Below are 14,796 nucleotides of genomic sequence, written 5' to 3'. Positions count from 1 at the left end.
TAGGCTGCAGGGTGTTCAGTCTTTTCCTATGTTGACGTGATCTCTTCAAAAGCCATCGGCGCAAACTCCGCCCCCAACTGTCTGAGCGTGTCCCAACAACTGGCATGAATTTACTATTCACTCGTACTTGGCAGCCCATGAGCAATCGAAAATCACGAGCGCAGCCACTTCCCATCCACCCACGCCAACCCCTCCTTAAGCCACGCCTCCTCATCCTCCTTCGTCGCGATATCAAAGCCATGATCCTGGCCAGCTCTGACCTCCAGCCTGACCTCAACACCCTCACCCAATTTCTTGCACTTCTCCACAAACTTCCTGCTATCCTCCACACTAACCGCCCCATCCGCGTCACCATGCACAATCCACGTCGGCGGCAACCACTCCTTCTCCTCCACCAGCCCAATCGGCCACATCTTCTCATCAGAACCGAAGTACGTGAGATAGTGTCCGTAGGCGGCTAAAGCATAGCTCAATCCCATCCTCTCCGGTTGAACACCCGAAGTGACGATAGCACCTGGCTTGACGGCCGCGAGATGCTTGGCGATAAGAGACTCAGGCGGAGAAGGCTGACCAAAGAACTCATCGACCTTTTCGCAACGCAGATAGTTCGTCATGGGATACTGCGCGAAAACGGCTTTGATGCTGTCTTTAGGCTGTGTGAGCGCGGACATCAGGGCCATGTAGCCGCCTGCTGAGTCGCCCGTTACCAGAGTCTTGCCGTAATCCAGACTAATGCCGCTTTCCTTGATCGTGGGCTGAGATTTGAGGAATTCATCGACGGCGCCCGCGTTGAACCACTTCCAGAAGTCGCTTAGGTCTTCGAGGATGTCGGCACCGTTGTGTTCGGGGATGAGGCGGTAGTTGGGCAGCACGACGATGGCGTTGGTGCGGTGGATCCAGGGGACGAAGAAGGCGCCTATCCAGTCGGCGTAGAGGCAGTCTCCTGCAACCTGTGATGTGATATTAGGCCTTTGTCTCAATTATCCCTCACATCTAGCGAAGTAGGTACGACGAAGGATTAGAAGTCAACATACCAGACCACCGCCGTGGAATTTGACCATGACTGAACATTTGCCCGGCTTGATGTCTTTTGGCACCAGGATGCCGACCTCGATGTCATAGTAGTCGACCTGCTTGTATGATGTCTTAAAAACATTGAAACTGTCAAATCGGTTGTCTGGTGTGGTATCGTCGAGAGGCGCCATCTTGCTCCGTCTTTTTCTTCGCTCTTCTTGTGGAGAGAACAGTGGGTGAGCTTCTTGACCTACGATTGCACGCAAAGTGGGACTTGTGGTAAAGTATGAGTAGCTTCAAGAACCCGTAACTATGGATGGCGAGGGTAAATGAGCTTTTATAGCGTCTTCTGAGTAGGTACCTGGATTTAGGCCACGAGGCGGTCTTAATACGCGAGCCAGGAGCGCTCTTTTGTGACCAACGCGCGTTTGTACTTAGTTGTTGCGGGCGGTGTTCCTGCGGGGTAATCTACATGAAGTTACGCCGGTTACGCCTTACAGATAACACCTGGGCAGGAGCGTTTGTCCGCAATCCATACTACGGCTTCTACGGCTTCCACGGATTTCAGAGTCATAGTACAGTCTGTGAAATCGGCCCTTGCATTGACGCTGTGTAAGGGTAAGTGTCGTGTAATTTTGGGTAGATAGCAGAACTGTTCTGGAGCAGCATCAGAACATTAAGGGTTTCTCTGTCGAAAGCATGGTATCAATCCTTCATGTACAATCCCGGGCGCAAGGCATAATAGTGGACTAGCCGAGATGCGTGCGCAATCTGCGATCCTGCTGAAGAGACAACATATGCTCGAAGAAGCATGATGTAACGCGTAATGATGCAAGAAAAGGGTTCCGCATTGCTACCAAACGCAAGTCTTCCGCTATCCTAGCCCAAGTCACATGCCCAGTGTCATCGCTGCGTGTCGAGCAACCTCCCTACAAAGTCCAGCACCTAGGCACCAAGTATCCGTTCTCCTCAGTCATCCCTCTGATATCCAGATACCCGCATGGTGCTACGCGCGCTTCCGTGAGCTGATGGTCGAAAACGTGCGACAGGAAAGTTAGCGCACGCCTGCCCCAGGGTATGTCATAGGGTACGGGTCGGTAGGTGCGAGCGAAGGTAGGGTGGGTTCGGGAAAGGAGGAAGCTAGCATCCACCACGAAGAGCAAGTACCAGATGCAGTGTGGCACCGCCCTCGAGTTGGTAGTCCTGTGCGGTCTTTTCGTCGTTCCTGGAAAGGTTCATGTTAGCTTGATATAAGGTGCGTCATGTACGCGAACAAGAACCTGGGGAATATGTGGATATGGTAGTAAGTGTGTGAGGGAGAAAAAAGACATACATCTGCTTTCCTCCGTAGATAAGACGTTGTTGCGCTGGCGGGATGCCCTCCTTCTCCTCGACGCGCTCCTTTATCCTTGAGACCTGTGTGCCGTCAGCTTCTCGCCCTGTATACTCGCTAGACATCGCTCTTGATGTTTGAGGCCATTTAGAGCCAATCTAGTTTAGGTATGCGGCGATGCATTCGGATAGGCGTACCTTGTAGTCTGCCTCGATATCGAGCTCGATCTCCTTGCCAGTGAGGGTTCGTACTCTGTCCCAGTGTTAGCAATCTGCCATCCTACTGCTTCTTCTAGCCATATTTCAGACTTGACATGACGTACTTGATCTGCATCTTGTCTATTCTCCTCTTATTCGCGCTTCAGTGGCTGTCTCGGTGTAGCTGTGGCAAGCTTCGTGGAGCTGCGTCGGCGGTATGGAGAGCGTGGAGAAGAGCTCGTGAGCTTAGTATGTGGATGTAGGTGTAGGTGGGAGGACGCGACGGCGCAAAGAGTTATAGGCAGCAAAGTGGTTGTGAGTTTGCTTGGGCGGAACCGTCAGGCTGCAGTGACGGCGAACCACGGACCATCAAGGTGGGGTCCTCGCATGCGCCACGAGGCGGGGCAGAGGCTGTGGCTGATTTGTGCTAACCCGTCGCAGAAGCATTTCCTTCTCGTGGCTGCAAAACGGCACCTTTACTCCACGAATATATCGCTTGGAAAGGTGATATCTCGAGTCTTTCGTCGTTGGCAGATCAGAGCTATCCGTCTCACTGCGAGCAATCATCTCCTAGTTGAAATCGGTTGGCTCAGCTCCACCAACAACCGCAGTACTACGATAACGCATCCGACTCTCTGTCGAATTACATAAGAGATGTTGTGTCTCTCACATACACTCAACTACAGTTTGATCAACTTATGCAATGGTGTAGTACGTCGTACCTAGGTACGATGAGTTGAAGGCGCAATTTTCTTTTACTAAGGTATTGAGGTTGCTAAGTAAAGAGCATACCATGATTGAAGCATGGAGCAGTTGAGTGTCTCGGCAAAGCTATAGTAGGGCCTCAATTCTTGCGTTGAAGTGCCGGTCAATGATAAAAAAGCATCTTATGTTCAATACTTACACATTCAACCAAAGGCACCCGATTGGCAGCAGAACCTCAGTCCTCACACCGCCACTGCCGATATCCCAATTCGCCAACAAAGTTTGCAAAGGACGCTTCTCTTTCCGCAAACACATCCACTCGCCCTGTGCGAGCAGAAGGAAACAGACAGTTACACAACTTCATCGGCACATCCGCGTATGCATAACCTTATGTGGCCAGAGTGCCTCCACATTCCGACCGATCATCGCAAAGACCAACACATTCGAAATATCCCAATCAGGCCACTACTGCAAGGCCAAAGGTGAAACACCCTGCGCTGCAAGGCCCGCCTCTCACCGCCCTTGTACTCCTGCATACATAGTCGCGTCTAATAATGAGAAAAGAAAAGAACAAGGTGCAAGAGTGATGTATAGTGTGCATGCAAACAGGGTGATATTGGTCGGAGTAGGCCTCGCTACTGGATAGGGAAAGACGTAGGCGATCACCCGCCAAGTGCACTAAACACGGGGCAGTGGACATCCGACACCATGTCTAACGGGCGATCTTTTGTATACAAACAACACGCCGATGCAACGGCCTTGCCGCAAGCGCAAGGCTACCTGCTCGCTTGCCATCTAACCCATGCCGTCTAGCTTCCCCCGTTCCCCTCCTCCGCCACCGAAGATACTCCATAATGCAAAATCGCCGTCTCCTAAAAAGTATGTACAGGTCTGAGAATAGAAAGAACGATAGTTTGCCGATGGAGCCAACTAACAAGCGATGCCGAATGTAAAGCCGAGTAAGATGCCGAAAGGAATGGCCCATCTAAAAATGGGTAAACAGGGGTATACGTGAACATTCTGATAGCCAACAGAGAAACCCAAAGGTAACATTTCGTGATGATGGTACTGGACAAAGGAAAAAAAAAGTGTGATGTAGTCTGCGAACAGATAGGCCACCGTATACGGCGTGTTTGTAGCGTATCGCAATCCTGCGATCTGGTTGTTGACGCAATATCGAAAGATACCCGGTGGTATGCCTGATACCATAAACGGTCCCAACTCGATAGTGTACCTGCCAAGAGAGACCCGACCAAAATGCCGGTCAATTCTAACACGAGCCCCCAGTGCCCAACTGGGAAGAGAACAAGTCTAAAGAGGATTGCAACAGGAAGCTTACTCCGAAGCGAATATTGAAGAGAACACCGGGTATAATACGCGAGAGTGCGATACAATATTCGGACCAAGCCGTTCGTATGAAGTTATGCAATCCGCTGTGGCAAGAATAGGCGTGGAGTCGGCGCTTAACGATGCGTGTTAAGAGCCGTGGCCAAGAAAAGAACTCGATGCGAACCAAGTATAGCAATCCAAATCAAGCTTGCAAAGGTAAGCCGCGCAGGACAGTGACCGACCAGCGAGAATGGAAATAATGCCCGTACTGCAGCCGTTACGAGATGCATCCAGAGTACCAAACGTCGCATGTTTCGCAACGTGCGGGGTTCGCAAGCGCATACTGAGTAACCAAGACGCGGTGGTGGCGGCGGCGGCTGCTGCTGACCAGAGGCACCAAGATCAAGATAGACGATGCAGCCGGGAGGCGGGGAAGCGGCGTGTGCAGAACAGGCCGCCGTCTGATAGCAGCAACCCTAGCTGCAGTATCCTCTTCGGCCATGCCAACGAAAGGAAAATGTTGAAGTCATGCTAAGACTCGACTGGGTGCCGATGCGCCGCGATAAAACGCCAGATATAACCAGCATGTCTTCGATTGCAAAAAAGGAAAAGGCCTAGATATGCAGCCTGTACAGTAGATCGGAGCCTTCCTCGAAGGGGGTCAACGGCAGGATCCGGAAATAACGTCCGTTCTTCGCGATTGCAACAACATGTTCTGCTGTCATCTCGGGCGAGGCCTGCGTCCTGTGCGAGCAAAGGAAAAAGACTGGGTCGAATGCGTGACGTGTGTATGCAGCCCGCGAACGACATTGCGATGCAATTTCAAGAGATGAGGGAAGAGGGTTCCTTAGGTGGGGTTGCGGGGCCGTGCACTAAGATTTTGAGATGAAGTGGAAAGGCCGGAATGTGAGGTCTGGATGTCTTGATGTTCTGTGTCTCATTTCGCTTGCAACTGCTGCAGATAATCGCAATCGCACCTTCTCTTGCCTTCGTCAGCAAGCGGCGAGATTTCTTGCTTGATGCCCGATTGCCGTGCCGACTTCTTCATACTCGCTTTCGCGTTCGCTCGGGTGAATTGCAGAAGATGTGAGCTTATCGAAGGACCGATAGCGATCGCAATAGCCGCCAATCCGGATTCGTGCATTACGATGCTGCAATCGCGTCCCAATCTAATGGTCACCCGCTTCTCTCTTGGGTGATGACGTATAACCTCGATTCCATTGCTGACTTGTCGCGTGATTTGGCGTTTCAGGTTGAGCAGATGTTGAGGCCGGCGCGTAGTTCTGCTGGCTCTGACCGCGAGCTTCATTCCGCTGAGGCGGTGTTGCATATGCATGGTCCGATTTGGACTGTACCTTGTCGTCTGCGTCCCTTGCTTCTTCTGCTATGTCGCCTTGCCGCACAATTGTCTCGTGCGCAAGCCCCGAGATGGTGCCTCGTCGGCTCAAGGAGCCACTGGAGCCTTCCGCCGCTCTCGTGGATGCATCTGATCGGTTTCGAGCGTGTCCCCTTCTTCCAGGTGTCGATGTCGATGACGACGATATGTGCGAGAAGGATGGTGATGTGTATGATCCTGGCGCCGATGTAGGCGGCGGTGGAGGGGGGTGAGGGCCTTGAGCCTTGCGCTTTTTGGGGGAGCTGGTGTATTCTAGGTCAGACGCATGCGACGCAGCACGTTGCCGTGACTGGTGAACAGGCGAAGTTTTATATTTACCTGATGGCGTAGCTGGCGGGTTCCCACTAGCACTCTTTTCTTGTGAAGCTGAGGACGGAGGTACCCAGTGATGAAAGTATATCGAGGGGGAGGATTGCTCTTGTTGTTGTGTCTGCGTCTGCTGTAATTGCTGCACGCCTGCAGGGGCGGCAGGGGGCTGTTGTACCGTCATCTCGTTCGTAGTCAATCGGGGAAGCTGTGACTGAGGTAATGAGCGTGGAGCTGCTGCAGAAGGGCCACCAAGACCAGCTTGTGCAGCTCGTGAGTGCGGTGATGTTTGTCCACCACTGTACGCACTTGCGGAAAGCGGAGGAGGTTGAATTTGCTGCGGCAATGGTTGCCCGGGTAGGACTGACGTCGAAGGTAGTATGGGTTGGGTGGCTTGCTGCTGGCCAGGGTACACTGCTGGTTGCTGCTGTCCGATCAATCTCGGGTCTCTTCGAAGATCCGGGGAAAGTTGTGCCTGCGCCTGTGCCTGTGCCTGAACTTGCGCTTGTTGATGGGCAGCTTGAACCTGAGTTGTATACTGCTGTATCCATTCGGCACTGATGTTTGCGAGGTTCCCTCCGCCGATGCCAGCGAAAATGATAGGTACGAGGTGAGGTGGTACTCCTCCCTGCATAGACTCTCGGAGCATGGACTGCTCGACCTTGCGTTGCTCAAGTCGTAAAGTTTCTTGTCTCGTCTTTTCCTCCTCTTGCTTACGTCTTTCTTCTTCAGCTTTGGCCGCCAACCAGTTCTTCATCCCATCTTCTGCACCTTGCCATTGCGAAGGCGCTGGGGGTAACTGGCCCAATGACGATGACATTGGTGGAGGTCCTCGTGCGGGATCTGGCAGCGTCATCGCCGAGGGAGGAGGGAGTCCTCGATGAGGTGTGCCCATGGTGTGGGAGGAGTTGACTGTCTCTGGAGGTGGAGATAGCCCACGGTGGTGCCTGTTTGAGTAACGAGAAGCCGAAGAGGATGAGAAGGCTGGAGAGTAGGCATGAGGTTTGTATTCGAAATCGGACTTGACCGGGTTAGAGAGTGTGAGCAACATGGAGGTAGGTGGAGCCGATATGGTAGATGTCGTGGGAGCAATTCAACATTGAAATGAGTCGGTGGGTGGCGCCAAAATTCGTAGGTCCGGAAGGAGAAGGAACAGTGTACATACTTATTCACCAGACTACGTTTACCGGGACCACCATCCACAAATGGCCCGAGATAGGATCGTAGCCGTTGCCCTAGGGTCTAGGCTTAATATGTCCCTGGCACAGTAGCCCCGATGTGATTCGCCGTTAAAGCAGGGCGACAAAGACCAAATGGAAGAGTAACAGGCGACGCTGCATGCAACGAAGATCAAGCCCCGTAAAAGCTCGCGTGGGCCGGCGTGGTCGATCAAGTCCAGATTAGAGAGAGGCAAGTGAAAATGGGCAACGGTGGGGAATAGTGCACAAGAAGGGAAGAGGGCCGACTGGAATTGGACCAACCGACGGGGATGACGGCCGCAATGGCTTGAGAGTAGCACGAGCAAACGGCAGGCCGTACGTCAAGGACGGGCGATATGTGGCGTTGAGTACGCGAAGGTGGGAGGGGACCTTTGCAGGGATATGCATGAAACGGGATGGTTGTCAGCAAGTGCAATGTTGTTGGAAGTGGTAGTGCGCGTTCTTGTAGTCCCACCATGTGACGCGCCTGGAGAAGGCCTCCGGCTCATGCAAAATCTGGTAGCGGTTCCCACTTGTGGCGCTGGTATATGCCGCAAAACTACTTACGTCCCGTTCGCGAGCCAAGCAAGTTCAGCTCGAACTCAGCGACGGTAGTTTGATGATACATTGGCCTGAGGCTAGACGTTTAGAGTTGGCGTCGCGGATACTGCCACACTGGCCTCTAGCATCCCATGACGCCTGTATGCTTGGAAGTGAACAGATTGATGTTCATATACTCCAAGTGCGACCACTTTGTTCTGCTGCACAGGATGACAAACGAGCTCGAATACTTCGGCACCATTCTGGTCGTACTGAACCGCTCAGCTGTCGCAATCGTGAGGCCGCAGCGGATGACCGCAAATTGGATCACAATGCCTCCACTGGGCGGAATAGCATCCAGCACGCATTCGGTAATTTGTCGTGTAGCTCTGCTCTGGACCACCATCGCTGCCAGGTTCGTGGCATCTGTGCCTGTGGCTGAGAGCGAGGCTCAAGGCATGTGGACTGGATGGCGTGGCCTGGGAAATCTGAGCCGTGCGCTAACACCAGCCAGCAGGGTCAAACGTCCGGGAGGAAGCGAGCGCAAGATTACCGCTGCCCGGATTGTGAACTGGCTCAACCTAGCTTGACCAGCTTGCATGATAGGAAATGAAGGGTCGTCACCATCGTCAGACCTCAGCCATGTAATGTCCCGAAGAGGAAGCGTGAAATGAGGTTTTCGTGTTCTAAGAGCCGCCGTGCTTCAACGCGAAACCTTGGAATTGGTGGAAATGTATCCTGTGGCCCTGTTGCAGAACCTGTTCCCAGTTTAGTGTGATGCCCGAACAAGTATACACATGCCGTCATAGCGTCAACGGCTGAGGGTGCCTGGATGAAAAGCACAGTGGTGGCACGGAGCAAGGGACCGACTTCAACCTGTCAGCCTTGAGGGACCCCTCCGGATCTACATAGCGTGACAGACGGCATGCTCAATCGATAAGATGACCGATCATCGAGCCGACGCAAGACCCGAAAGAGTGTCACTTGGAGTAGTTGGAGGTGCTGGAGGTGCGCGATGAGGCAACCAATCTGCTGATCCTCGCGTGCGCGCTGCTCTCCGTCAGTAGCTCTGTGTAATTAGCGACACGCCAGCACTGACTGTGCGTTCCCACCACAGCCCGTAATGTACACGCAGATGACAGCTCGCAAGCCATCCTTGGGAAGGGAAGGGTTAACAGACGCGGCGTTGCGCAATCCCCGAGCGCCTGGTGCTGGCTCGAACGATCGACTAGAAACGTAAATTTCCGCGTCGGCGCTTAAGCTATACCTATCTTGTTCATGCAGCGGATCTACGTGAAACTCGCGGCGCACCGGATCTGTACGAAGGATCTTTGAGTATGATTTCCGGCCCCGGCTGACTAGTCCTGGAACCAATCAAAGCGCCCCAGCGCTGCTTAGCATCATAACAGCAGTCGAAATGGGGACACCATGGCGAAATTGCTGTTGACAAGACAACATCGTTCTGGGGCGATTGTGCGGCGAAGGCTCTGCTTTTCTCACAGATTCGACAATCCCTTGACCTGAAACCGCCGGATTGGTTACGTAGGAGTCGAGGTGGGTTTAGTAATCGTCTTATTGAGGATTTTGCTTCTTCTGGACGGCACGTCGTCGAGACGGGTGTGCAAGACCAACGAGAATGAGTGTCTTAAGCAAGACACGGACAAAATGCGGCAGGCTTTTGACAGCCAATCTGTGTAGCTTCCTCTGCAATGGCCAGGCTTGCACCCAGAACCACAGCAGTGGATTCTCGATGCTAGAGGGGTTGTGTTCACCGTCGCCAACAGCGTTTACATCTCAGCAGGGGACAAGCGTTCTGTCTGTTCATGGCGGCATACTCCAAAAACGCACCGTCAAAGCATATCGTTCCTGCCGTGCGAGAAGAGCCAAGCATCTTCAATTGTGGAAATGATGAGGCTTGCAGTAGGGATGAATAAAAACAGAAGTAGAGCCTCTAATTCAACTCAAGCTTGTGCCTTAGCTCTGTTGGATGATGGCCTCATGTCATGATCGGAGTTTCGAAGACAAATAGCTAACCGCGAAGCAGCTGCTAATGCACTCCTGCAGCAGTAGTCAGTGGACAAGAGGAGCCGGCGTACTCTCTCTGATCGCGATGCCTTGCGACAGACGCGACAATGCCAGGCGGGTAGTCGCTGACAGCTGCATTGGACGCACGTAAGCTGCAACATTGGGGTCGATCTGTCGTCTCCATTGTGTAGGCTATTGGAACCGTGGCTAGTCAGCCGATTAGCGTACCGAGATGTGAATGACTATTCACCGGCTAGTCCTCCAGGGTGTAAACCTCCGACAAAACTTGCATCTCGCCATCGGTTGCCTTTCCTCAGTTATTTGTAGCAAGTGGCGTAGTCGCGGGAAGGTTGTTGCAACCTGCACATGGTTGATGTCCCGATCGAGGGATAGTTTTGCTGATCGTCGCTTCACATTGAGAAAATCAGACCATAGATCAGCGTCGAGTTGCTCTGGTCTTGTTGATCAAACCGGGTCTGGCACCCGTACACGGAAGACGACATGCTGTCCTCACGTTCGGGGTAGCCGACTGCGACTTGAGACGGAAGAAGATAGTCGAAGCAGTCGCCCACTTACGAGGACGCGGTAGTTGAGGGGGGCAAACTTGTACGCGTAGTGGGAGGCAAATATCTTAGTCGGGGCAGGAAGTCGCGGCAGTTTGCCACCCGAATCGGCATCTACGACTGCCCCATCGGGCACCAACGCAACTCTACCCGGGCCACTTGGTTATTTTTACCGACACAACATACACAACTGTACACCGGACGAGTACTGCACTCGGGCAATACTTGCTCGCCCAGCACGAGTGTTGATCGTGTATTCTTCCACCATTAGGCTGTACGTCGGCTGAAGTATCTGCCCGAATGCAGCACCTGTGCCTCACTCTTGTGCTTGTACGTCTTCGACACTCCTCTGGCTCCCGCTTTTCATAACCGGCCTGGTAAGAGGCATGGAGGCTAGGTTTAATCAGCGTTCCTTCTAGATCTAAGATCACGTGCGCCGCTACACCTGCGAGTTTTGGATACCTTGCCTGAGCAGATGTTGTACTCGGCGTAGGAGTTACCGCAACTTTGGAAGATCGGCCGTCAACCTTCCCGATCTCTCTACCCTCCCGTGCGTGGAGCCACAACCCGATCAACCCAGCAGCACTCCCTGTTACCCGCCGCCGCAGTCCGTCCGCCGGGCTGTCAGTCAACCGCCAACGAAGCGATGATCACTTCCATTTGGTCTTGGATTTATCTTTAGACGGCGATCTTGCACCAACGCGTATCTATTATGTGCAAATCTTTTGCCCTTCTAGAAGCTTTCAATATTCGAGAACATGTTCTATGTATGGACTGATCCTTAACGGTAACACATCCATGTTGGTAGGCGATTAACTATTATATTACTACATCTGGTCTCAATTGTGCTGAATATATGTAACCGTAATGCTCCCTATGTCTTGACCGGTGAAAATGCAGACAGAAAAGAAAAGCAAGAGGTATCTTGATAAAGGGTCATTCCATGCATGCGCCGCCGTCTGAGGTTGTCCTCAGATGAACAAAAGAAAAGAAGTCATCGCGACACAGGACCCAACCATCGGGCGAAGGGACGCTGTCCCGAAACATCCTCGGAGAAAGGTGGCTCAGACGTGAGCGAGTCAAGCATTCCTCATACCACGTTGATGGCGGTGTCGTCCACGTTGCACCGCTAATGGGCGCCCAAGTGGTAATGGGGAAGTGATATGTCGCGGGTAAAAACATGGACGTGTAGTTGGAATAGCCGGAAAAAAACAAACATCAATGATGTCGCAAATCTTGGAAAACGTGCCAGCCACGTTGTAGCCATGTGTCCGGTGGAAAATCATCGCAAGCCACCACTTTGCAAGATCGACTGCCGGCTTCTAGAAATGGTGTGGAAGGAAAAGTATTCGTGTGGATGTGGTTCCGTGTTTGGTAGTGTCCGCGCTCCAACTTGCAATGCAGCCGCTTGCGAGGGCACGCGCGTTTCCATCGGGTCGGTGTCAAGTTCCAGGAATCCGAAGCGCCGGCCTACCGCTTAGGCATTGGCTCGCTTCTTGCGCATCTTGTATTCAGCCTTCGCTACGCGCATCAACAGCTCTTCGTCTTTGATGGGAATCCACGATGTCAACACCTTCATCGCATTCTCAAAGTCAGAGTCGAGCAATATCTCTCTTGTCGCATCAATGAGCGCAGCCGAGGTCGCGTGTAGCACATCCATGTCTCCACTAAACTTGGAGTTGGGCGAGTTGGAATGAGACTTGTCGCCCAGTAGCATAAACACGTCCCAGACGCGTAGCTGAGCTGGGAAAGGTAACGAATAGTTGAACAGGGTCAGATACCAGCGGGTACCGTACGCGGTGGAGGTAATGCCAAGGTCAATCTATTGAACAGTTTGGTTAGCATGTATGCCAGGACGTCAGCCTCTTCAGTAGTAACTTACTAGCTTCTTCGCGACATCGTCGCCCTGCAGCCAGTTCTGCTCGAAGTCATCTAGAGCGTCCATGAGCCCCTCAAAACCGGCTTCATAAAGCCTCTCCATGCCTCGGAGCTGCCACAGCCGCACTAGCATGACGAAGGCTCTATCCTCCTCGTAATAGCAAAGAAGCGTTGCGGTAAGTGCCGCCATGCCTTGGACGTAGCCCGTCTCGGGGAGGTAAAGTGACATTGCGTGGAGCACGCGGAACAGTAGTCTCTGTCCTCCACGGTATCGCCGCCTGAACATGATATGTCTGTTGATTGTGCGCGGCACGTCTACATCGATCTGCACATCCTCTGCAGAACTTTCCAGTTGCAGCTCATAGAAACTTTCGATCAGCTCTTCCTCCGTCGGACTGTTCGCGTCGGCTTTGGCGCTGGCAGCGAGAAACGAATACCATGCAGTCGCCCTCCAGCGGTCCGGGATGCCCTTCCAGGTGCGAGATATAACTTTGGGGTCTTTGGTATCGAACTCGAATAGCATTCCCCCTTTATCTGCCCCCGCTTTGACAACCTTGGCCATCCTACGCCATTTCTCGTTACGCTCGATTTCCTTCGCTTTCATTGCCTGGGCAGCTCTTCCTCCTTCTTCCTGTTCCGCAACCTCAGCCAAACCCGGAGGCAGCTTGAGCATATCGCTCGCCTCGTCTCTTAGTCTGCGGTCGCGATTGTGAGGTAGCCTGTTCGTCGCATGTCGCAGGGGTTTGTGGTTGCTGTGCGTGTCTGACGTCCGACCCGAGAAGATTGATCTGGCGGGTCTAGAAGACTTGCCCGAAAGTCGCCGCTTGGGTGAGCCTGTACGCGGGTCTACAGAGCGTGCTCTTGATGCGCTCCGACCTAGGCGCCGCCGCCTGGGCTCCTCGGATAGCAGTTGTAGTGTTGTTGTGACTCTGTGCATGCGGGGTTCGTCGGGGCCGTCGGGGCCATCGCCGTTGGTTTTCGATTTGGTCTTTTTGGGTATGATGAAGCCATAGCGATCGACTTCTCCGCCCTCAAGATCCGCCCAGTCCTCGAGTCCACCGGCTGCCTCCGTAGGCTCTTTGACAATGACGCTTCCGTGCCGTGAGCTGATCAGCGAGCTTGTGTCCTCGTTGCCCTCTCCAAGCACCGACGAGCCGTTAGCCGGAGTGTTGGTAACGCCGCTGTTGCCCAAGTAGCTGTTCTGCACACTGCTCGTCTCTGCTTCAGGTGTATCCCAATTGGCAGCACTCTCATTGCCATGCATGTACATGCAGCGGACCTTGCGCGACATTGTCATCTCGTCGGTCGACAGTACCCGATGGCTGGCGGATCGAGTTCGCGTCGAGTAGCGTGAGGTGGATCGCGGTGAGAGGTGTGTCGCAGCGGGAGCGGGTGGTGAGGGGTCTGGTTTGGGTGACTCGTCGGGTTGCGCCTGCTCCTTTTGTCGCGGTGGTGTGCTCGGTGCAGGCGCGCCTTCCACAAGGAGGTCCATCTGTTTACTCCGCCTGTTTGCCTTTTTGCCGCCCAACATCATGCTGCCCCGCTTCGAAAAGGATATCTGCGCGTCCGAGGAGAGGTCGTCGAAGCTGCCAGTCGGGATGTACGTGTCAATACCCGAGAAGTTGGCGTCGTCTTCGCCCGTTGCGCCGGCGTCGAGTGACTGGCGCTGTGACGCCTGGCTCTTGGTGCCTGAGGCGCGTTCATCCTGCACAACAATAGCAGGCAGACTGGGGGTCTTGCGCAGGCTACTCGGTGAAGGTGGCTCGTTGCAAGTAGTGCCGTTTGGCGGTGCTAGGGCCGAGTCTCTGCGGTCGTCGTCTACACTCAGTAGCGTGCGCTTCAGGGAGAACGCGCGAGGGCCTGGCGAAGTGCGTGGCCGGCGAACACCACTGAGCCATGATCGAGACGCGGGGCCCTTGGTCGACGTGATGCTGTGCACATTGGACGGCACCAGCGACAGCGGATTCGAGGCCTCGGACGTCTCCACCGCGGCGTGGCCAGCGGGATTCACAGCCTCATCACTCATCATGTGAGGCGCAGGCTGGTCCTGGTCATAGAGTTGGTCCCCGGGGAGAATAGCGGCTTGCAAAGCGAAATGAAGGGGAAATGAAAGGGCTGGGGCGAGACAGCACCTTGCGACTGCGGTCCAGAGTGCAGCGACGAAGGTATTCCCGGGCTATGTTTGAGCAACGTAACAGCGTCAATGCTATGGCAGATGGTGCAATTGAAAAGCAAAGACGTATGCGACGACACTGAGATCAAAAAAGGACCCTGGCATGGCTCGACTTTTCTGGGGAAAAGGGGCGTCGCT

The 14,796-nt window shown here is 53.6% G+C and overlaps 3 protein-coding genes across 3 annotated transcripts; all 3 read right to left on the bottom strand.

Moving 5' to 3' along the window:
- Positions 1–152: 152 nt before the first annotated feature.
- J4E79_003610 (uncharacterized protein) lies at positions 153–1,205 on the bottom strand (the record flags this gene model as incomplete). The annotated part of the gene is made up of 2 exons (XM_049352503.1): positions 153–950; positions 1,035–1,205. 2 exons carry the CDS (start codon positions 1,203–1,205, stop codon positions 153–155), a joined length of 969 nt encoding a protein of 322 aa, XP_049212882.1.
- Positions 1,206–5,747: 4,542 nt separating this feature from the next.
- On the bottom strand, positions 5,748–7,100 carry J4E79_003609 (uncharacterized protein; the record flags this gene model as incomplete). The annotated part of the gene is made up of 1 exon (XM_049352502.1): positions 5,748–7,100. One exon carries the CDS (start codon positions 7,098–7,100, stop codon positions 5,748–5,750), a length of 1,353 nt encoding a protein of 450 aa, XP_049212881.1.
- Positions 7,101–12,084: 4,984 nt separating this feature from the next.
- Positions 12,085–14,511, bottom strand: J4E79_003608 (uncharacterized protein; the record flags this gene model as incomplete). Its single annotated transcript, XM_049352501.1, has 2 exons — positions 12,085–12,429; positions 12,490–14,511. 2 exons carry the CDS (start codon positions 14,509–14,511, stop codon positions 12,085–12,087), a joined length of 2,367 nt encoding a protein of 788 aa, XP_049212880.1.
- Positions 14,512–14,796: the final 285 nt, after the last annotated feature.

The sequence above is a fragment of the Alternaria viburni genome (assembly GCF_023758015.1).
Source record: "Alternaria viburni strain BMP 2772 chromosome Unknown scaffold_6, whole genome shotgun sequence".
Classification (NCBI taxonomy): Eukaryota; Fungi; Ascomycota; class Dothideomycetes; order Pleosporales; family Pleosporaceae; genus Alternaria; species Alternaria viburni.
Note: the sequence above shows the minus strand (reverse complement) of the source record. Positions and strands in the feature narration are given on the sequence as shown.